The sequence below is a fragment of the Hyaena hyaena genome, unplaced genomic scaffold, assembly GCF_003009895.1.
Source record: "Hyaena hyaena isolate Hyena2069 unplaced genomic scaffold, ASM300989v1 scaffold_367, whole genome shotgun sequence".
NCBI lineage: Eukaryota > Metazoa > Chordata > Mammalia > Carnivora > Hyaenidae > Hyaena > Hyaena hyaena.
The window spans coordinates 333686-355974 of NW_024081002.1; the positions used below are offsets into that span (position 1 = coordinate 333686).

Below are 22289 nucleotides of genomic sequence, written 5' to 3' on the forward strand. Positions count from 1 at the left end.
GGACATATGGTTGCCTAGGGGTGGGAAGGGGGGCAAGCAGGTTGGGGAGGTATGGAGAGTGACTGTTAATGGGTACAAGGTTTCTTTATGAAGTGATGAAAACATTCTAAAATGAAGTGTGATGATGTTTGCAAAATTCTGGGAACATCACCAAATTGTGTAAGTTAAATAGATGAATTGTGGGTATATGAATTCTATCTTTATAAATCTGTGTTGCTGTTATTTAATCCAGTGCTTCCCAGGCAGCTAGAATTCATTGCACCTGGGCTGAGGAGTGGGTCGTGGCAGAGAGGGCAGCGTGGTATTGTCGGTAGTCAAAAGCACAAGTTTTGGAATCAGACTCACCTGGGTTCCAGTGCTGGCTCTGCTTTCTGCTGGCTGTATAACTTCAAACAACTCTGTGAGGCTTAATTTTGTCATCCATAGGACATTTGTGATCATAGTCTTGTAACTTAGAGACGATTGAGTGAGATGATGCAGGTAACGGGTAGATCATCATATCAGATCATCATATCTGACATGTTGTGAGTGCTCAGCAGTAAGGTTTTGCCTTCAACTTCGCCTTCAACATTTCCATCCATGCTCAGATCTACTTACCCAGTGCTATTTTTCTTAAGTTTAAATGTTTATTTATTTATTTTGAAAGAGGGCAGAGGTAGGAGAGAGAGAGAATCCCAAGCAGGCTCCACACTATCAGTGCAGAGCCCGATGTGGGGCTTGAACTCACAAACTGTGAGATCATGACCTGAGCCAAAGTCAAGAGTTGGATGCTTACCTGACTGAGCCCCACACCCACCCCAGGTGCCACCACAGGGTTCTTTCTGATGTGACCTTGGAAAGTTTATGAAGTAAGTCATTTGTTCAGTTATTTATTATTTCCATCTTCATCCCTTTCCTCTGCTTCCCCTGTCCTGAGCAGAATAACAATCATAAATATCACAAAATACTTGACCCTTGAAGAATGAGGGGTTTAGGGCGCCGACCACCGGTGCAGTTGAAAATCTGCATATAAATTTTGGATCCCCATAGAAAGCTTCACTACTAATAGCCCACTGTTGATTAGAAGACTTACCAATACCATAAACAGATGATTAACGCAAACTGTGTATATGTATTCTATACTGTATTCTTACAATAAAGTAAGCCAGAGAAAAGAAAATATTATTATTATTATTATTATTATTATTATTAATTATTTTGAGAGAGAGAGAGCATGAGCAGGGGAGAGGAGCAGAGGGAAAGAGAGACAATCTTAAGCAGGCTCCATGCTCAGCCTGGAGCCTGATGTGGGGCTTGATCCCAGGACCCTAGGATCATGACCTGAGCCAAAATCAAGATTAGGACACTCAACTGACTGAACCACTCAGGTGCCCCAAGAAAAGAAAATATTTTTAAGAAAATCGTGAGGAAGGGAAAATACATTTACAGTCCTATATTTGCTGGAAAAAAATCTACATCAAACTCGTGTTGTTCAAAGGTCATCTGTGCTCTTATCTCCACCAATTCTAAAAGAAAGAGAAAAAACTTGTTCTAGTTTAGGGATGCAAAGGACATAGCAGTGGAGGGATGCTCTGGGCCCTATTACCATGCTTTGGAATTGATGTCTTCTGGCATGGGCATGGGGTGAAATAAGTAGTTTTTCAGACATGGGAGAGAAGCAGGTTCTGTCCTATTAAGGAGATCAATAGTCCAGTGTGTCCAATATTCTGTCTCCACACTGGCCAAGACAGATGTTTCAGAGAAGGCCATAAAATCCTATTAACATATTTAATTCACACTCTCATACCATGGGAGACATATTGCTGTCCCAGCCCCAGCTGGTCATCCATCCTTGCCCTGAATATTCAACATTCATGTTCTCAAGGTAGCTTACAGACTTAAACTAATTAATCCCTCTTCCTCCAAGAGGGTTACTTGCTGCCCTTCTCCATCTGTGAGTGCCATAACTGACTCCTCATTGTCACCTCAATCCTGATTGACCTTATGCTTATGGCCATTTGAAGCTCCTGCTCCATTAATCATTTATTGAGGATCAACTGCATGCTAGAGAAGTGTTGGGCATTGGGGAGAAGGAAATATTGGAATTTGGTTCCTTTCTGAAAGGAGCTCTAAGTCTACCAGGGTGTATTTATTCCCCTATATTACAGTTGCCTAAAAATGTGTTACTTTCCCCTGCTAGACAGAAATATACACAGATAACAATCACGTGGGGTATATATATTAAAATAACACAGAAGAATAGCACAGAAGAGTGATTTCTCAGAGGTCACTACACAGTACTTCAACTTATATCACATTGGCCAGAATTTAGTCTCATGGCTTGATCTAGTTGTCAGGAAGCTGGATTATATATCCATTTAATGGAGTGACAACATGCTCAGCTACAAATTGTGGTTCTGTTTCTATGAAAGAAGGGGAGAATGAATTTTGGGAGCCAGTCACAGGAAACATCAAAGATTTGTACTAAGGGAGTGATAAATGTAGACCTGTGGTTATCGGCATCTCTGGTTGCCCCCAAATACATCAGTAGGGAAAGTAGTGGGCAGGAAGGGAAGGGAAGTAGCAAGAGTTCCCAGAGAGGGATGCCTGCGTGGCTTAGTCGGTTAAGCGTCCAACTTTTGCTTAGGTCATGATCTCGCAGTTCCTGGGTTCGAGCCCCACGTTGGGCTCTGTGCTGACTGCCAGCTCAGAGCCTGGAGCCTATTTCAGAGTCTGTATCTCCCTCTCTCTCTGACCCTCCCCTGCTCATGCTGTCTCTTTCTCTCTTCTCTCTCCTAGAAATAAATAAAAATATTTAAATTAAAAAAAAAAAAAAAGAGTTGCCGGAGAGCAACTAAGCGACAAAAGGAGTTCACTGGCTTTAACAGCTAAGATGGCATTGGAGGTGATCTTTGAGAAAGTTATTTTCTAAGAGCGATAAGATGGACAACAAAAACCCGTAATAACAAAATTACCAATTATTTTGTACCTTTTGTTGAATGCATTGGGGAAAAAATGGACATCTGCAAAAAGATGGATTTTTGCTGGAGGGAGATCATGTCGAGTGTTACAGTAAAGGGCAATGTGAAAGACTCAAAATAAAGTAAGGACAGTTAAGAGAGTCATTCCAAACAGAGTGGAAAGGACATGGAAATAGTAGGGTCTATGCACCTCTCCTGTTTCAATCCTCGGAATATAGGAACTTTTGACTTTTGTCAGTCACAACTCCACCACCTCCGGGAATACATCCTTTTATTTTGAACCAACTTAAAGATAATATAACACTTGTTAGCTAAATAGCCAATAGTAGGGGCGCCTGGGTGCCTTAGTCGGTTGAGCGTCCGACTTTCGCTCAGGTCATGATCTCGTGGCTCGTGGGTTCGAGCCCCGCGTCGGGCTCTGTGCTGACTGCCAGCTCAGAGCCTGGAGCCTGTTTCAGTCTGTGACTCCCTCTCTCTCTGACCCTCCCCTGCTCACGCTGTCTCTCTCTCTCCTAGAAATAAAAATAAATAAATAAATAAATATATAGCCAATAGTATACCAGATGGTCAGCTTAAACTCTGCCAGCACCAGTTTTAATTCTTTCAAAACAAGTTATGGAACCTTGAGGTTTTTGCCTTTATAAGAGTGCACTCCCGCTCCCTGGGAATTCAGAGCAGACTTTTGATTTGAGTTGATCCTATGTCCTGTGGATTACAATCCCTGAAACCCCAAATAAATCCTTCAGTTGCTTTACAAACTTCTTCTTATTGATCAACATTACAGATGATGTGCTGAGCACAGAGGAGAGAGATGAAGTTTGATTTGAAGGAGAGCGGCAGAGAAAAACCTGCAAAATGAAAGCTACCCCAACAAGCACGCAAGCTGACAGGTGGCCTCAGGGGTAATGTATTTTTTCAAATATTTTCAAGACCAGATACGCAGTGTTCTCCATACTTAGAAATTGTTTACATTAGAGCCATTCATCTCATCCATTCTATCCATTCCATATTTCTAAATCCCAATCGTATTCCTATATTTGTTTTATAAACTTCTTGAGAGCGGACAGTCTCCTCTTCGCTACACTGCTGATGCCTAGGACAGGGCCTGGCATTTGGTAGCAGTCCTAATTTAACAGATCAAAGTCAGAAAAGCTAATCGGGATTTTCAGCTCTTGCTTTTCACGATTTCCAGCAGGGCACAGAGGCCAATGCGGTCTCAGGGTAAAGCAAACAGACGTGATTGAAAGCAGCCGCATCCCCACACCAACAGGTAGCGAGACCTGAGCTGTCGGACCCTGAAAGAGACTGAACCGCGGAGCGCGGAACCTGAAGACGGCGGCGGAACCTTGCATCCGACGGAACCAAACGGCGGCGCTCTAGGAGCCACCCGGACTCTGCCTGGAACGGAAGCGCAGTGGCCGCCGCTTCCTGGTTGCAGGTGGGCGCCGAGGGCCGGGTTTAGCCGAGGCGATGTTGCCGTTCACGGTGAACTTCAAGGTGTCCGCGCGCACCCTCACCGGGGCCCTCAATGCTCACAACAAGGCGGCGGTGGACTGGTGAGGGCGCCGCGCTTCGAGGCGGCCGGGCTCGGCCCTGAGTGTGTAGGGGAAGGGGAAAGAACGATTCCATCCCCCTGGTTAATTTGGCCTCGCCAAGCCCGGGGGCTGCCTACACGCTAGAGACTTTCTTCTAATGCTGGGTTTAGGTTGCTCCTATAAAAGGAGTAAATGCCCGAGCTGTGCAAATACAGTTGCCCTGTTTCTCCCAAATTGTTTCTTTTTTGCTCTCCCCGCCCACACGTCCATCCCATTCCCCTCTTTCCCTTCCTGCCCATCTCCAGGTTGTCTCCCTCCACCGTCGGCCCCCCTGCCCACTTCCTCTCCCCCAGTTTGCCTTTTCTCTTCTCTTTCTTATACCTGCTTCTTCCCTTTAATTATTCAACAGCTTGCCAGACGCCGCGCCAGGTGTCTGTTTCCTTACCTGTCATCTTCCCTTTACCTTTTCACTGTGAACCTGCACTGCAACTGTGAACTTGAACCCTGAGATACAAAGCAGGATTCTGTAGCTGGGGCCGCAGGGAATGTTCGCAATGGGACTGAACCCTCCTGTCCAGTGTTGCTTTATACATGCTTACGGCTGTATATGCATGCCTCTCAGAAATTTCCTTTTTATCCAAATGAGAGACACATGTCAACATTTTTCAGTTAGCTAGACTTTTTATTTAAATGGGATAAGGTAAAGTACTGCCCTTTGTGCTTAAATAATAATTTTGTAGATGGTAGTACATATTAGATTTATGATTTATTTTAGCCTGTCTCTTGGCAGGAGAGAAGTTAAGTCTTTGTTTTGTACGTAAATTTTAATATATCTGTTTTGTTAGGGGCTGGCAAGGTTTAATTGCTTATGGATGTCACTCGCTTGTGGTAGTGATTGATTCCAATACTGCCCAAACTCTTCAAGTTTTAGAAAAACATAAAGCTGATGTGGTCAAGGTAAGTCAAATTCCACTTTCACCCTTTAACATACGGCCTATTCAGACGTTTTAAATATCACTAGATTCTCAAGTCATATGTATAAATGTTGAATAATTTTTAAATATAATGATTTATTGGGGTAACCTAGTATTTCCATATTCATATATATGTGTGTGTGTGTATGTATATATGTGTGTGTGTGTGTGTATGTGATTTAATGGCAATCCAAGATGAACTATTAAATACTAGCTCTCCGAGCGCCTTGGTGGCTCTGTTGGTAAAGCGTCCAACTTCTGCTCAGGTCATGATCTCATCGTGAGTCTGAGCCCCGTGTCAGGCTCTGTGCTGACAGCTCAGAGCCTGGAGCCTGCTTCGGATTCCGTGTCTCCCTCTCTCTCTGCCCCTCCGACATTCATGCTCTGTTTCTCTCTGTCTCAATAATAAATAAACATAAAAAAAAATACTAGCTTTTAGGTGATTTTAAAGCTGATGGATAACACACCAATTCTACCATTTACCAGAATGCTTAGCATATACTAAGTTTTGAGCACTTAACATATGCTAAGGATTTAGAGATGAAAGCCCTACAGCAGTTCATTGTCTAATGAGGAACAATGAAAATACAAATACGCTTTGATAAGTGAACTCTGTGCGAAGACAAAGGAGCTACATATCCCCTAGTTTGGGGATCAGGGGAGCGTCACAGAAGTCTTTCCAGTTTAGGAACTGGTAAACAGTAGTTAGCAAGTGAAGAATTGGGGAGGGAGCACCCCAGGAAAAAGGAAGAATAAGCACAAAGGTAGGTAGGCATGTAAAGATAGCTAAAAGGCGGGATGTGCCTAAAGGGGTGATGGGAGAGGAGGCAGCCAGAGAAATTCATCTGTCCCAAGAATGTTAGAAGGTTCTGAAGGAATTTGGATTTTTAAGTAGGCAGTTGATAAGGTTCTGTTGGCATCTTGGAAAGACTTACTCTGGCAGCAGTTTAGGATTTCTTGGAGAAAAGGCAAGATGGGGCAGTGAGATCATTTAGGAGAGTTTTGCAGTGATTTTAGCAGGAAATTCTAAGGGTCTCAAAGCTGAGACATGAAGGAGTCATCGTCAGGAGAAAACTTAAGTAAACTTACTGCTTAAGAAGTAAACTTGATAGGGGGAGCCTGGGTGGCTCAGTCGGTTTAAGTGTCTGACTCTTGACTTCAGCTCAGGTTATGATCTCAAGGTTGTGGGATTGAGCCCTTCGTGGGACTCTGCATTGGATGTGGAGCCTGCTTGGGATTCTCTCTCTCCCCCTCTACTTTGTGTGCTTTCTCTCTCTCTCTCTCTCAAAAAAAAAAAAAAAAAAGTAAACCTGATAGCCTTTATAGTAATCAGTTTAAGGAGAGTCAGAGGCCAGAATGATTCCAAGTTGTCTTTGAATAAGTGAATGATAATGTTGCTACGAGTAGGTGTGAAATCGGTAAGCTTAAGTTTTTAACATGCAAAGTCTCAGACACCTGGTGCAATTGACTTTTGAATTATAGTGATCTGAAATTTTAGGGGAAAGGATTAGAGCTAGAGATTTGGGGGTTTTGGTTTGTTTTTGGTAACGGCTTTATTGAGACACTCCTACCATAAAATTCACCCATTTGTCGTGTACAGTATCCATGGTTTTTAATGTGTTCACAGAATCGTGTGGCCATCACTGCAGTGTCATCACTCTGAATAGAACCCCAGTACCTGTTAGTAGCTGTCTCTAATCCCTCGTTTCCTTCATCCCTAGCTATCCAGTAGAATACTTTCTGTAGATTTGCCTATTCTAGACATTTCGTATAAATGAACTAATCCAACATGTGGACTTTTGTGCCTAGCTTCTTTCGTCTCTCACTCTGGGTACATCCATGCTTTAGCATGTATGAGCACTCCATTCCTTTGTATTGCTGAATAGGATTCTACTGAGTATACCACATTTATGTATTGATGGACATATGGGTATTTCCAACGTTTTAGGTATTAGGAATAATGCTACTATGAACATACATGTGCAAGTTTTCATGCAGACATGTGTTTTCATTTCACTTGGGTATGTACTGAGGAGTGGAATTGCTGATTCATGTGGTAACTCTGTGTTTAACTTTTTTAGGAACTTCCAGACTATTTCCAAAGAGGCTGCACCATTTTACATTCCTATTAGCGGTATATGAGGGTTCCAATTTCTCTACATCCTCACCAATGTTAGTTATTATATGTCCTTTTGGTTGTAGCCATCGTATTGGGTGTGATGTGGTTCTCATTGTGGTTTTGGTTTGCATTTCTGGTGGCTAATGATGTTGGACATCTTCTCATGTGTTAATTGGCCATTTGTATGTCTTCTTTGAGACGTGTCTAGTCCTTTGCCCATTTTAAAATTGTATTTTCTTTTTATTATGGAGTTAGAATTCTTTATATATTCTACATGGAAGTCTCTTATGAGATATATGATTGGTAAATATTTTCTCTCAATCTATAAGTTATCTTTCACTTTCTTGATGGTGTCCAATAAAACATGAAAGTTTTTAATTTTGATGTCCAATATGTATACATTTCTTTTGTTTTTTTCCATTGTTAAGATTTACACCTTTGTTTTCTTCTAAGAAATTTTAAAGTTTTAGCTCTTAGATTTAGATTTGTAATCCATTTTGAGTTAATTTTTATATATAATATGAAGTAGGGAAAAATGCAGATGATTTTTTTTTTTTAATTTTTTTTTAATGTTTTATTTATTTCTAGGAGAGAGAGAGACAGTGTGAGCAGGGGAGGGTCAGAGAGAGAGGGAGTCACAGACTGAAACAGGCTCCAGGCTCTGAGCTGGCAGTCAGCACAGAGCCTGACGAGGGGCCCGAACCCACGAACCGCGAGATCATGACCTAAGCGAAAGTCGGACGCCCAACCGACTAAGCCACCCAGGCGCCCCGCAGATGATTTTTATATATTGACTTATGTCTCGCAATCTTGCTAATAATCTCATTAGACCTAGTAGCTCTGGGGGCACTTTTTACATAGACAGTCATGTTATCTGCAGATAACAGTTTAGTTTTTTTCATTGATAATCTGTGATGTCTTCTATTTTTTTTTTCTTGTCATATTCATATTGCATTGGCTTGGACCTCTGTTGTAATGAATAGGAATAGTGAGAAAATACTCTTGTCTTGTTCCTGAGTCTGAGGGCAGGCATTCAGTCTTTCACCATTAAGTCTAATGTTAGGTATAGGATTTTATTTTGAGAAAAATAGGTTATCTCTCTCACACCCTCCCCTATCTTTTTGGCATTTCTGGAGTGTTCACTTCTTTGTGTGGATCCATGTTTCAGTCTGGTATCGTACTCCCTTTGCTGGAAGAAACTCCTTAAAGTTCTTGAGGTGTATATCTAGTATAGGTTGATTCTCTTGGTTTTTGTTTGTCTATAAAGGTATTTCATCAGTTTTTTGTTTTTTGTTTTTTGGTTTTTTTTTTGGTCTTATAATGCTTTTAAGATATTCCACTGCCTTCCGGTTTGCATAATTATTGAGAGAAATTCTTTATTTCTCTATATGCACTGTATGTTTTCTCATCTGGCTGCCTTCAAGATTTTCTCCTTATCCTTAGTTTTTAGCAGTTAGATTATCATATATCTAGGTGATTTTAAACACACACACACACACACACACACACTCACACACACTCTCTCTCTCTCTGCTTGGAGTTTACATAAATGGAATTCAAGCACTTAAGTACATACATACAGTCAATTCTTATCTGTGATAGTTTTATTCTATAAAGTTACTGCAAACGCTGAAATTAGTGAATACTGAAATGTTGATTATTTCTAGGGGAAATACAGGTTAGGTTCCTGTGAGCCTCCTGTTATAACATTTTCATCAGACTGATCAGTATATAACCATGTTTCATATGTGTTTTTGTTGATTCATTAACATTGAACTCCCAGCTGAACTCTCATGTCTGAACAGAGTTTATCTCGTGTTTTTTTTGTAAGCTTCTTGTGCTTGGGACCATTAGGTAGTACTTGAGCACTGTGTTTGGGGACCATTTTGAATTTGAACAGTGAAATCCTCAAGAAAAACAAAAACACAAAAATACAAAAAAGCATGGTGCTAAATAAAGCATAAAACAGACACTTGTTTTGCATTGCAACCACGTGGATAGAACTAGAGGGTATTATGCTAAGCAAAATCGCCAGTCAGAGGAAGACAAATATCATATGACTTCACTCATATGAGGAATTTAAGATGCAAAACAGATGAACATAAGGGAAGGGAGGCAAAAGTAATATAAAAACAAGGAGGGGGACAAAACATAAAAGACTCTTAAATATAGAGAACAAACAGAACGTTGTTGAAGGGGTTTGGGGAGTGGGGGGATGGGCCAAATGGGTAAGGGGCATTAGGGAGGACACTTGCTGGGATGAGCACTGGGTGTTATATGTAGGGGATGAATCACTGGAATCTCCTGAAATCATAATATCACTCTATGCTAACTAACTTGTATGTAAAATTAAAAAAATAAATTAAAAAACAACAACCCTTGTTTGCATTATGAGAGCTGAGGCAACATTTTGTTTCACCTGGCAATTTTCACCCCTGTGAATGTATCTGAATGGCCATGAAAGCCCTGCAAATACTGATTTTTTTTTTTAAATAAAAGCATCAATTTTAGTGAGGAGGCAAACGCAATACATAAGCATCTATAAATAATGAGGACTGACTGTATTCACACACACCAAATAAATATAAACATACACATAAACACACATTCAAGCATATATGCATGTGCACACTTATACACATCTATTTTATTAAAAAAAAAAATTCTGGCCTGAGGAAAAGATGCATTACAGTAGAATTTTAAGCCTTCTCAACCCTCAAGTTCAGAAAACGTTTTGTTTCTGTCTCTTTCGTGAATGCTGTAGGAACTGGTTTCATACTTCCCTTGCCTTAGCGTTAGGTATAAGTGTGTTTACATATATACGCACAAGTGTCTATGTGCAGATGTTTATATATATATTGGAAGATTCTGTGGCTTTTGGGTTCACTCATTAAACATGGACTTGCTGAGCACTAGCTTTGGCGCTGTGTTAATGTCTGGGGAAAGAAATGTGACCAAGGCCTGTGATCCTGCCCAGTGGAGCTTACAATTCATGCGTTGGTGATAGGTCAGAACAGGGCAAATAAAGCAATTGCCAGTTGTTGTTTGGAAAATGCTTTGAAGAAAACAACTGGATGCTGAGCGAGGACTGAGGGGAGACTGTGGCCACAGAAGGCCATGGCTTCGGGTAAAATGATGACCATGTATTTTATTCCTGCCTCTAACCATCAGTATTTAATGCTCAGGGTTAACCAGATGTGTGCCAGAATTCTTGTGGTTTGTATTTAAAAAATTCCTCTCAAGATGTTGCTCGAGGTATGAAGCATACCTTTTTTTTTTTTTAAAAGAGGAAAAATTAACATTTTTTCCCCCAATTTTAGGAAAAGGACAGTTAGAGGTCTTTGCTTTTTTTTTTTTTCCTTTGCAAGGCTTTGGTAGTTCTTCGTGGTCTCCTCTTAATTAGGAGAGGAGAAAATGGAAAACCATTCTACTTAGCAGTTTAGGATTTTAGATGTCTTGTCATGATTAGATCTGATGATTGTATGGCAACTCTTTTTTTTTTTTTAAATATTTATTTCTAGCAGAGAGAGAGAGACAGCGTGAGCAGGGGAGGGTCAGAGAGAGAGGGAGTCACAGACTGAAACAGGCTCCAGGCTCTGAGCTGGCAGTCTGCACAGAGCCCGACGCGGGGCTCGAGCCCACGAACCGCGAGATCATGACCTAAGCGAAAGTCGGACACTTAACCGACTAAGCCACCCAGGCGCCCCTTGTATGGCAACTCTTAAAAAAAAAATCAGAAATAATAAAAGTCTGACTTTTGAGACAGAAACCAGTTTCCTGTTTATTCTTTCTAAATATTTTTGTAACATGAGTGCAGACTGTAGTTTGGGTTCTGGTTGATGTTTTATGAAAATTGTGTTTAGTTTCATCCAGTACAAGTATTTACTTGATTTGATTTCTTCTTGATACTAGGTTAAATGGGCCAGGGAAAATTATCACCATAACATTGGCTCACCATATTCCTTGCGCTTAGCTTCTGCTGATGTCAATGGAAAGATCATCGTTTGGGATGTAGCAGCGGGAGTAGCTCAGTGTGAGATCCAAGAGCATGCCAAACCTATTCAGGGTGAGGAAAGTCTGTGCTCCGCAAAGTGTTTGTGTTAATACACTTGCTCTTAGAATGGTTTTTTCCCTCTTTAATTTCGTCACTTCCCAGTTTTAACGCTTGATTGTGTTTAGCCTTTTCTGTTGATCTGAATCTAGCTTTCTTTTCCTTGTCAGTGTATTTCTGTACCTATTTCCTCAAATATCAGCTGATCTGTGCTTCCGTAAATTGCGCTGATTTTGACATTGACTTCAATCAAGCATGATGAGAAAAATGAAGCTGCTGTAAACAGTCGTGTAATCTGAGCTATAATAGACGTAAACTTGGCTGAACTGCTATTCTGAGTTAGCCCTCAGTGCTTACTTTCTGTTAATCGAGAGATGATCCAAATTTTATTTTCATTTGCCTGTAGATCATTTGCTTGTTCATGTTATTGACTTAAAACCAGTACAGTATTCTTTAGATTCCAGGCTTTGACTGAGTGGCTTTCCTGAGTGAATGAATTTTTTAAATAGTCATTTAAAACTTTTTTGTCGAGTGCTTTGTACTAGGTGCTGAACTAGATATTTATTGTTTATTTTGTGAGAATAAATATGAAACACTGCAAAGTTCTATTAAGTAATTACACAAAAATGTAAGGAGAACATGACTTTGATCATGGCCAGGACAGTCCAAGCCACAAAGTTTTAAGTAATGATTAGTGAAAACTGTCTTGTATTTTCTTTGAAGTAATTTGAAAATGTTGACCTTGAGGTTCTAATGTCCAGACAGCTCATTTTTACATAAAATTGCACTTTTCCTGTTCATTCTTGACATAAATACACATATATGCAACATAGAGAGAGGGGAAGTTAGACTTAAGGATTATGAAAAAAACAAAAGTAAATGTCAAGGATATATTAGCCAAGTGTTCTGAAGTGATTTCTGAACTTTGCCTTTATCCGGTCTTTACAGATGTTCAGTGGTTGTGGAATCAAGATGCTTCCAGAGATTTACTCCTTGCTATCCATCCACCCAATTATATTGTGCTTTGGAATGCAGATACCGGCACCAAACTGTGGAAGAAGAGCTATGCAGATAACATTCTTTCTTTTTCTTTTGACCCTTTTGATCCCTCACATTTAACTTGTGAGTAGTAGTCTCTGGTGGAAAATGAGTTCTTCATAATATAGTTAATGCTGTATACGTAACATACGCACAACCTGCATGGTACATCAATAATGTTAAAACCACTGAGCAAAGCGGAGAAGTCCATATATCTGCAGCTCCTAAAACAGATACTAAATCATAATCCCATATCATTTGCAAGTGTTTTGATGGTTAGAAATTTAAATCGGCAAGCTGTACTTTCACTGTGTTGAATTCGTAAATAGATTAGCGAGGGAGAGAGAGGTGCTGTGCTGTGCTAATTCAGGCTTAATGAAATTTGTTTTTCTAGGAACATTTAAAGAGTCTGAGTCAAGAGTTTCAATTAGTATGTGGCCAACTTCAGTTTTTCTTTTTAAAAAATCGCTTAAATTCAGGCCACGTGTCTTGAGTGTCCTAGACAGACGCATGTGAGGAACAGAATAAGCCCAAGGGAGTTTGCTCTTCCAGAGATGCTTCTTGCCAGTGCGCTTTTGACATTTCCCTGAGCTGCTGATCTAAAAACTAGATTTGTTGTCAGACATGCATTTTTGTAACTAACTGATTTACGAAAGATTTTTTACTCAATTACCTGACAGGTATTTCTTGAGCTATCACTACATGCCAGGCATAAAGGAAATGAAGGGGAATGGGGCTGGGGGGCTGGGATGGGCTTCTTGTCGGATTAGATGAAGTGGTCAGAATAGGCTTCATTTTGAAATTTGATTGGAAACTGGAAAGAGGTAAGGGAATTAGCTGCGGTAAAGAATGTTTTCCCTGAATTTGAACGACTCAGAGTTCTGACTTTTATCTACCAGCGTATGTGTTCTTACTGAGTGTATATTTGTGTGTTGAAGAAGGAAGAGAAGGGTGCACAAGCAGAAACTAGAGTGGGCAGCGTGGCCGCGGAGCTCCAGTAGCGTGTGGCTAGGCTTTGCATGTTTCCGTGTGCATATAGGAACTCGCTCCCTAGTTTGTGCGGTGCTGTGGGGATGCGGAGGAGGGCTGCATGAGCCGGTCCACGCTGGGAGGGAGGGCATCACAAAAATGGGGAATGAATGAGACCTCAGAAGGTGAGTTCTGTCCTCTCTAAAGGAGACAAGGCCTCAGGCTAACTTAACCGCGTCTCTGTAATTTGGTCGATGAAAGCCCGGTATGTTTCAAAGCGTCAGTTCACCTAACATCTTTGCTTTACTCCTACTGAATGTGCTGGGACTGTAGTAACTCTTGAATACTTCTTCGCTCTGTCTGCTTAAGGCAGCCTCCCTGTCTGCAGGGAGCCAGGGTAGATAAGATTTCTCCGCTTAGGTATCCTTGTATGGGCCCCAGTTTTGAGGGAGGTTATTTTTCAGTCATAAAAAGGCGTAATTTGTGTTGGTAAATGCGGTGCTGCCTTCTTGAGTATTTCTGTTTCCTGTACATTTATTTAGTAGGTCATTGCTAGCGCTCAGTTTTTGCTCTAGATAGAAAGAAAAAAAGAATACTCTCATACTTCCTAAGGTTCAGTCCGATGCCCCAGAAGAAAAAGGAAATACGTTTAGATTCAGTAGCTCATGATAATCATAAAAAATTAGTATCACATCAAATATTTGAACTTAGCTAAGTGTGATATGTGGAGTCTCCTATATATGGGATTATTTTTCTTCTGTGAATTTTATATTCTAAACAGTCTTTGGATTTTGAAGTTAACAGATATAATGAGGAAAGGCTTTTAATGAAAGTCCATGCACTGAATTTATTTGGAAGAACAAACATTTGTTCTTTCTGCCAGTAACCGTCTGGTATCTTTTTAATATAAAACATTAATTTAGAACGCTGAGCTTGGAGGCCTCTGATGAATTGTAATGGGCCACCTGTTTGACTTCAACTTGGAGAACATTCTGGTTATGTTATGACTACATTACACTGCCAGCTCTGTATTACTAAAATTATCATTACCTTGCTTTCATACTTATATTGGAATAGAACTCTGTGCTCAACTTGATTAATCAGAATTTTGCTTCTCTCAATATAGTGCTCACCAGCGAGGGTATTGTATTCATCTCAGACTTCTCTCCATCCAAGCCTCCCTCGGGCCCTGGGAAAAAAGTTTACATATCCAGCCCACACTCTAGTCCAGCTCATAACAAGCTGGCTGCAGCCACAGGGGCCAAGAAGGCTCTTAATAAAGTAAAAATCTTAATCACTCAAGAGAAACCTAGGTAAGTTACAAGTGTAAAACTAACAGCGTTTGTCTATTCAGTGTTTATCTGTTTATCACCCATTCATGAAGCCGCATTATTGAAGATGTACTAATACTGATTTTCTTCTTTACCTTCCCCTTTCTTATTTCCAGTTTTGAATTTACAGGAGGAGAATGTTCTCGGTCTCTTCCCCAAAGAGGAGATTCTGCGTTTAACACAGTTCCTCCATTTCTACTCCTTGTGCTAACCTCTCCCTGCTGATTTGTACAGATCACAGTTTTTGACTTCTGTTTTTGACCTCTGAAAATATAAGATGAAGATTTTAAATTTGGCTGTTGAATACCTTAAAAATTTGGGGACAAAGCCGGATTTTCATTTTAAATATATTTTCCTGACTTAAAAGCTGTGCAGTCTCATTAGCTGGTAAAACATGGGTATTTTTCTTACACACGTAAAGATGTCTCCTCTGCTGTTTAAGGGCCAGGATTCAAGGGGACAGTGTAGCTGTGTGACTTAGAAAATTCTTTAATCTTGCTCAAATTTCACTCTCCCAGTCTCTAAAATGGTGTTCTAAAGAATCTCATATGGTGTTGTAAGGCTTAACAGGCACAGTAACTTAACGTTGTGGCTGATACTTAGCAAGCATTTATTTGGTAAATACTACCTATTGTTTATCTCAGAAATTGCAACCGAATAAAATTTTATTTTAAGTAACTAATTTTATGCAGTAGAAGTAGATTTTAGTTTTTTCTTTTCCCTAGAGAGCTATGATCTTATATTTTTATTGCTTTGGCAGTTTTTTGGCATTCATTTTCAAAAGGCTCTTATTTTTAATGTGCTAAATTTATTCTCTCTAGATTTTATGGTTCATTACCTGAAAAATATGTGGTAAAATACAAATAGCACTACAAATATATTCTGAATTTATATATAAGTATCATTTTTATGTATTAAGCCATAGGCTGATTAAGTTCACTAATCTATCCCCCACCCTGTGCTGAATAATTTAAGATTGTTCCTTAAATACCTTAAGAGAATTTTCTGTATATTTTTTATTTATTCTGTGTTATAAATACATCTTTTGAAGTCTGAATTGTTTTATGTTATGATTTGAGGAAATGAATTCTTGATCCCTTCAAATAGAACCACTCCAGGTGCTTTCCCGTCTGACCCTACTACAGTTCTGGGCAGCAGTACCGTGCCTGTTTTATGTGACGAAATTGAGTTCCACATTGTTTTAAATGTTCCTCAAGCTTGCCCAACTAGGAAATGGCAGAGCCAGGATTTTAATGCAATCCATCTCCCTCTTCTGGTTCTCTAGTCTAATTTTATTTTAATTTAAAGCTTGTTAATCATTATAGAAAAAGAAAATCATACATAATTATATCTTTATTCCTATTTAAATATGTTTAATATAAAAAGGTTGTGATTAGGTACATGCAAGTCACAAATGACTAAAATGATTCTTGAGTCTCTTGAACAGTCTTCTACAATCTTTATATAGTTTTAATAATTTTATTTACACAGAAGAAAATGCTGTGATAAGTGAATATAATGCCCTACTTTGTTTCAAAAAAGATTTGCGACCACTTAAAAGTGAATGAAGGCAGAGGAGAGGAAGTGACTTGCCCAAGGCCATACAGATAGTCTATTAACTCCTGATCTAGGGACCCTAATTGGCCCAATTATTTTTGTTTTGATGCTGAGTCTTGATTTCAGCAGTCTGTTTGGTACCTTTTTTTTTCTTTTAAAAATATTTGAAAGAGAGAGAGCACACAAGCTGGGGAGATAGGGAGAGGGAGAGAATCCCAAGCAGGCTCCACACTCAGTGGGGAGCCTGATGTGGGGCCCTAATCCATGGACCATGAGGTCATGACCTAAGCCAAAGTCGAGAGTTGGATGCTTCACTGAATGAGCCACCCAGGTGCCCCTGTTTGGTACTTCTAATTGCAAAATAAAAATAAAACTACTGGGGCGGCTGGGTGGCTCAGTCGGTTGAGCATCTGACTTTGGATTTCAGCTCCGGTTGTGACCCAGAGTTGTGAGATTGAGCCCTGTGTTAACAGTGCTCCACGCTGAGCCTGGAGCCTGGTTGGGATTCTCTCTCCCCCCTCTCTCTCTCTGCCCCTCTCCCCAACCCGTGTTCTCTTTCTCTCTAAAGTAAACAAGATTAGGGGCGCCTGGGCGGCTTAGTCGGTTAAGCGTCCGACTTTCGCTTAGGTCATGATCTCGCGGTTCGTGGGTTCGAGCCCCGTGTCGGGCTCTGTGCTGACTGCCAGCTCAGAGCCTGGAGCCTGTTTCAGAGTCTGTGACTCCCTCTCTCTCTGTCCCTCCCCTGCTCACGCTGTCTCTCTCTCTCTCTCTCTCCTAGAAATAAATAAAAATATTTAAAAAAAAAAAGTAAACAAGATTAAAATAATTTTAAATAAGTAAATAAAAGTATCTTATGGATGCCAGTACAGTTTTGTCACCTACTGTCTTATAGACTTACTACTTTAAATTTTTCAGAAATTTAGAAATGTCTCTATGCAGTTTTGTTGTCATAATTTGGATTCTGGCACATAGCAGAGAGCTGAGTTTTAGATGCTAGTCTCTGTTGGTCATTTCTGGAAACAATTGTACATTCACATTGACAGTTACGTGGAAAGGACAAAATTCAGTATTTTATTAGCTTTTTCTGATATGAATAAAGTCTTTGACCAATTTCTTGATGCCTAAAGTACATTTACTTTTTTCAGCGCTGAATTTATAACTCTCAATGACTGCCTTCAGTTGGCATATCTGCCTTCCAAAAGAAATCACATGTTGTTACTCTATCCTCGAGAGATTTTAATCCTTGACCTTGAGGTGAATCAAACAGTGGGTGTGATTGCAATAGAACGAACAGGAGTTCCATTTCTGCAGGTATGTGTGATTTATATGTTATATCCCCAAAAGTTGATTATGAATGTTGTAGAAAGAAAAAACATAATCTTAGAAATGTCCTTAGTTCCACTTTCTCTTTTCTATTTATTTAAAAATTGACAATGTTACTGTATATTCCTATTTTTCTGCACTTTTCATTGGTTTGATTTACCCTAGAAATTCTTCTGACTGGTCTGGAGAGAAGTGTTGAACTCTTTAAGTTACCTGGACAGAGACAAAGTTTTTATAATTATAAATGGAGTTTTTGAATATTCATTTAGTTGGAAGCTTGGAGATTGTGTATTTTTTCCTTTTGGGGTGTTTTTTTTTTGCCCATATTCTCTAAATACGAATTTATGAGCTTCCCCGTATATATTGTTCAATCTGTTGTATTTTTAAAAATGATTATATTATCTATTTAAAGGTAATACCCTGCTTTCAGCGTGATGGTTTATTTTGCCTGCATGAAAATGGTTGCATAACTTTACGTGTTCGAAGATCTTATAATAGTATTTTTACCACTTCAAATGAGGAGCCAGGTGAGTTTATATCTTAGAATAATGTTAACATGTTTTTCTTTATAGTTTCATAATCCTTCATGTGGCAGATACCAGCCAGAGCATACACAGAGCTAATGGCTGTCCTGGCCTTGAGAAAATAGAATAGGGTTGTGTCCTGGGTCGGGCTCTACCCTGACAGTGCAGAGCCTGCTTGGAATTCTCTGTCTCTCTGTCTCTGCCTGTCTGTCTGTCTGTCTCTCTCTCTGCCCCTCCCCCACTCATGTTGTCTCTGTCTCTTTCAAATAAACTTAAACTTAAAGAGAAAAACATAGAATATGGTTGTGATTTGGGGCATAAAAAAGCACAAGCCCAAGATTAATCTCTTGGTGCTATAATAGTCTACCTCATATATGCAGCAAAGAAAGTAATTATTTTTAATTCCTTTAATTGTATCCGTGAGCCAAGTGGGTATTATCTTTGTGAATTTTTCTTTAGCACAAGTAGAACCTGGCAAAATACCTTTGTTATTACATCCCCTAACTTCCCCTCTGCTTTAGGAATTTCTGTTGTACAATGACACAGGTGACTCAGTTGTCATTTTCAGTCCTGTCCTAGAGAATAAAAGCGGTGTTTTGTAAAACGATGTACTATATAGAAGCAGACGTGACTGTCCCATCTTTTGTAGAGAGCCATTATTTGGGGGCTTATTACATAGACCACTATAAATCATGATGATCTGTAGTGTACTGTACATTACTTAATCATATCGCTATTGATCTTTTTCAAAGTTATTTTCTTTTTTAAAAAAATATAAAAAAATAAGCTATATTGATTGTAGTTTTTATTTTAGAAATTAAACTTAGTGTAGACAGTCACCAAATGAATTATATTTGTACTGTTTAATAATAATTGTAAAAGGAGAAGACGTGTTTGACAAACTCCGCACTAGTGAAGGAATGATGTTCTTTTTTACCTGAGGTTTGATTAGAATTAAGTAGTAGTGATGCTGCTGTGGTGACTTTCTGATACTTAAAAGAAAACAATTCTGCGTTAAGATCCAGATCCTGTCCAGGAACTCACCTATGATTTACGAAGCCAGTGTGATGCCATCAGGGTGACAAAGACTGTGCGTCCCTTCAGTATGGTGTGCTGTCCCGTCAATGAGAACGCAGCTGCTCTCGTCGTGAGTGACGGCAGGGTCATGATATGGGAACTGAAGTCCGCCGTGTATAATCGAAATTCGCGGAACAGGTAAATGAATCAATAGGATCATTTTCTGGTTTGTTTTGTTTCCTCTTTTTATTTTATTTACTTATTTATTTCTGAGAGAGAGAGAGAGAGAGAGAGACAGCGTGAGCAGGGGAGGGTCAGAGAGAGAGGGAGACACAGAACCTGAAGCAGCTCCAGGCTCTGAGCTGTCAGCACAGAGCCCGACACGGGGCTCAAACCCCCGAACCGTGAGATCATGACCTGAGCTGAAGTCGGACGCCCAACTGACTGAGCCACCCAGGCACCCCTGTATCCTCTTTTTAAATGATTACCAGAATCATAGGAAAATAGCAGGAACTGTTTTCTTCCTATAGAAAATAGTTTTAAAGTGAGAACCCAGACTTTAGATGATTAGGGAATTGTGTAAACCTGCTAGAGATAATTTACCAATGGGTAAGATAAATAAATACTCTAAAAATGGATAGAGTGCCATTATCTGAAATTAGTAATTTGAGTTCCTGAAATGTGATATAGGCATTAAGTCTGTGAAATCATGTAATTGTTATGTCTTTGCAGTAGCTCTGGTGTGTCACCTTTATACTCACCAGTGTCTTTCTGTGGAATCCCCGTAGGAGCGCTTCACAATAAACTCCCAGACCTCTCCTTAGATAACATGATCGGTAAGCTCTTTTCCTTCCGCTAACGCACAGGTTAGGTGTTCTTCGTGAAGGGCAAAATTAATAGCCACTGATTTGCAGTTGTTATAAAGTCAAAGTTAATACTTGAGAAAACAAAAATGTGGAATCGTCCTTTCCTCAGTAAATCCGAGAGTATGGAATATTTAAGCATAAAAACATAGATTAGCATTACAGTCATTAGAATTTGAAAATATTCATTCATGAGAGACTCTGATGTAAATGAAGGGGATGACATTAGGCTTCTGAATACTGGAAGGAGTCTGTGTTGAGCCGTGCCCTGCCTCCTCAGAGCCTACGTGCTGGCGCTCCCTTCGCTCGGAATTGAACCCATACGTGCTTTCTCTCCCTTTCTGCGACTCCTAATTCAAAATCCAGCTCAAGTGTTGCTTCCTTTAGTCTCCCCAGCCTGACCTAAATGTTCTTCATTCGTGGTCCCTCATAGTGGTCAGTTGATTATAATTGTGATTTTATTTGTTTCCTCCAGTGAATTATAAACTCCATAAGTTTGGGTCAGTGTTTGATTCCACTTTGTATCCCGAGCCCTCAGCAGAGAGCCTTGTACGTTCAAGATGTGCAGTATACTTTTGTTGAAGGAACAAAGCGAGCAGTATTAGAAACAGTTATTTTAACATTTTGACATGCATTTAAAAATTTTCATGTTGGGGATTCGTCCAACAAATATTTTTTTTTTTATAAAATAATTGCTTCAGAGTTATTTAATTATCATAGGGTCAGTATATGCTAAAGTAAGAATGAGGATTTATTGTTTCAAATATTGTACAACTAGAATTTGTAAATACACCAAGCAGTTTTGATGTCTAATTCTTTGAAAATTGCAGCTGTGGCTCTTAAAGGATTTTCTGTATCATTATCTGTTCTTCCATAATGTAGTTGAAAATCAATATTATTTGGTAGGTTTTTTGTTTATATGCTGATGATGATAATATTAGGAAGAACATTACCTTTTCTTAAAAAATTTTTTAACATTTATTTTTGAAAGAGGGAGAGAGACAGAGTGCCAGCAGAGGAACACATGGACCATGAGATCATGACCCAAGTTGAAGTTGGACACTTACCTGACTGAGCCACCCAGGCACCCCTCCTTCATTAATCTTTTTAATCAGAGATGACATGTGGGGCATCTGGGTGGTTCAGTCAGTTAAGCGTCTGACACCCAGCTCAGGTCATGATCTCATGGTCCGTGGGTTCAAGCCCTACATCGGGCTTTGTGCTGACAGCTGGGAGCTTGGAACCTGCTTAGGATTCTGCGTCTCCCTCTCTCACTGCCTCTCCCCTGTTCACACTCTGTCTCTCTGTCTCTCAAAAAGGAATAAACGTTAAAAACATTTTCTTTTAAATCAGAGATGACATTTATTGGGTGTTTATGTAAGTGTTGTGCTAAATGCCCTGTGTGTTACCTTAATAACCCTGCAAGGTGGATAATACTATTATTATTTCTATTTTGTGTACGTGGGAGCTGAGACCCAGAGAGATTTAAAAAGCTTGCCCCAAACTCCACAGCCAGTTAGTAGAAGAGCCAAAATGTGAGCCCAGTCACCTAGTCATGCTCCTGGCCATGACCTCCAGTCCTGGATGCTCCATTGTGATCTTAGGCGAGACCTGACTTCTCCAGGCCTTGCCTTTCTCACGATTCTTCCCACTTGTAAAATCCTTTTGCTCAGTGACCCTAACTTGTGTATTTAAAATTCTTTCTCTTCATCGTCCAGACATAAATCCATATGAGGAAGTTTAGACACATACTTGTTTTGCAGAATTCATTTTATCAGTAACAGTTTTCTGAGTTAATTGACCTTGTCTTCACTTAATATAAAATATTAAAGTGAGAAGAATGATAACCATTCATGCACAGAACTAATCGGTAATATGAAGCCCACAGGAGGCTGAAATTTCATGCTGTTTAGGTATCTAAGTGACATAAATTACATTTTTTTTAAGAGACAAAAGGGTACAGATTGTATACAGTTCCTGACAATGCAGTTGATTTACAAGCATTAAGTAAATAAAGCTTTATTACTT

General features: G+C 39.7%; 1 protein-coding gene across 2 annotated transcripts in view; it reads left to right on the forward strand.

The window, feature by feature from the left end:
• The first annotated feature begins 4400 nt into the window (after positions 1 to 4400).
• The window catches only part of WDR11 (WD repeat domain 11), a 63571-nt gene continuing 45682 nt past the window's right edge, over positions 4401 to 22289 (forward strand). The window contains exons 1-9 of one of the 2 annotated variants that reach the window (XM_039250459.1): positions 4401 to 4516; positions 5341 to 5452; positions 11501 to 11654; positions 12588 to 12761; positions 14773 to 14959; positions 17680 to 17845; positions 18270 to 18384; positions 19401 to 19596; positions 20134 to 20234. In XM_039250459.1, the coding sequence (XP_039106390.1) occupies positions 4431 to 4516; positions 5341 to 5452; positions 11501 to 11654; positions 12588 to 12761; positions 14773 to 14959; positions 17680 to 17845; positions 18270 to 18384; positions 19401 to 19596; positions 20134 to 20234 (1291 nt within the window). In that variant the 5' untranslated portion in view covers positions 4401 to 4430. Of the gene's footprint in view, positions 4517 to 5340; positions 5453 to 11500; positions 11655 to 12587; positions 12762 to 14772; positions 14960 to 17679; positions 17846 to 18269; positions 18385 to 19400; positions 19597 to 20130; positions 20235 to 22289 lie in introns of both variants that reach the window. The other variant, XM_039250458.1, reaches the window with a different exon arrangement.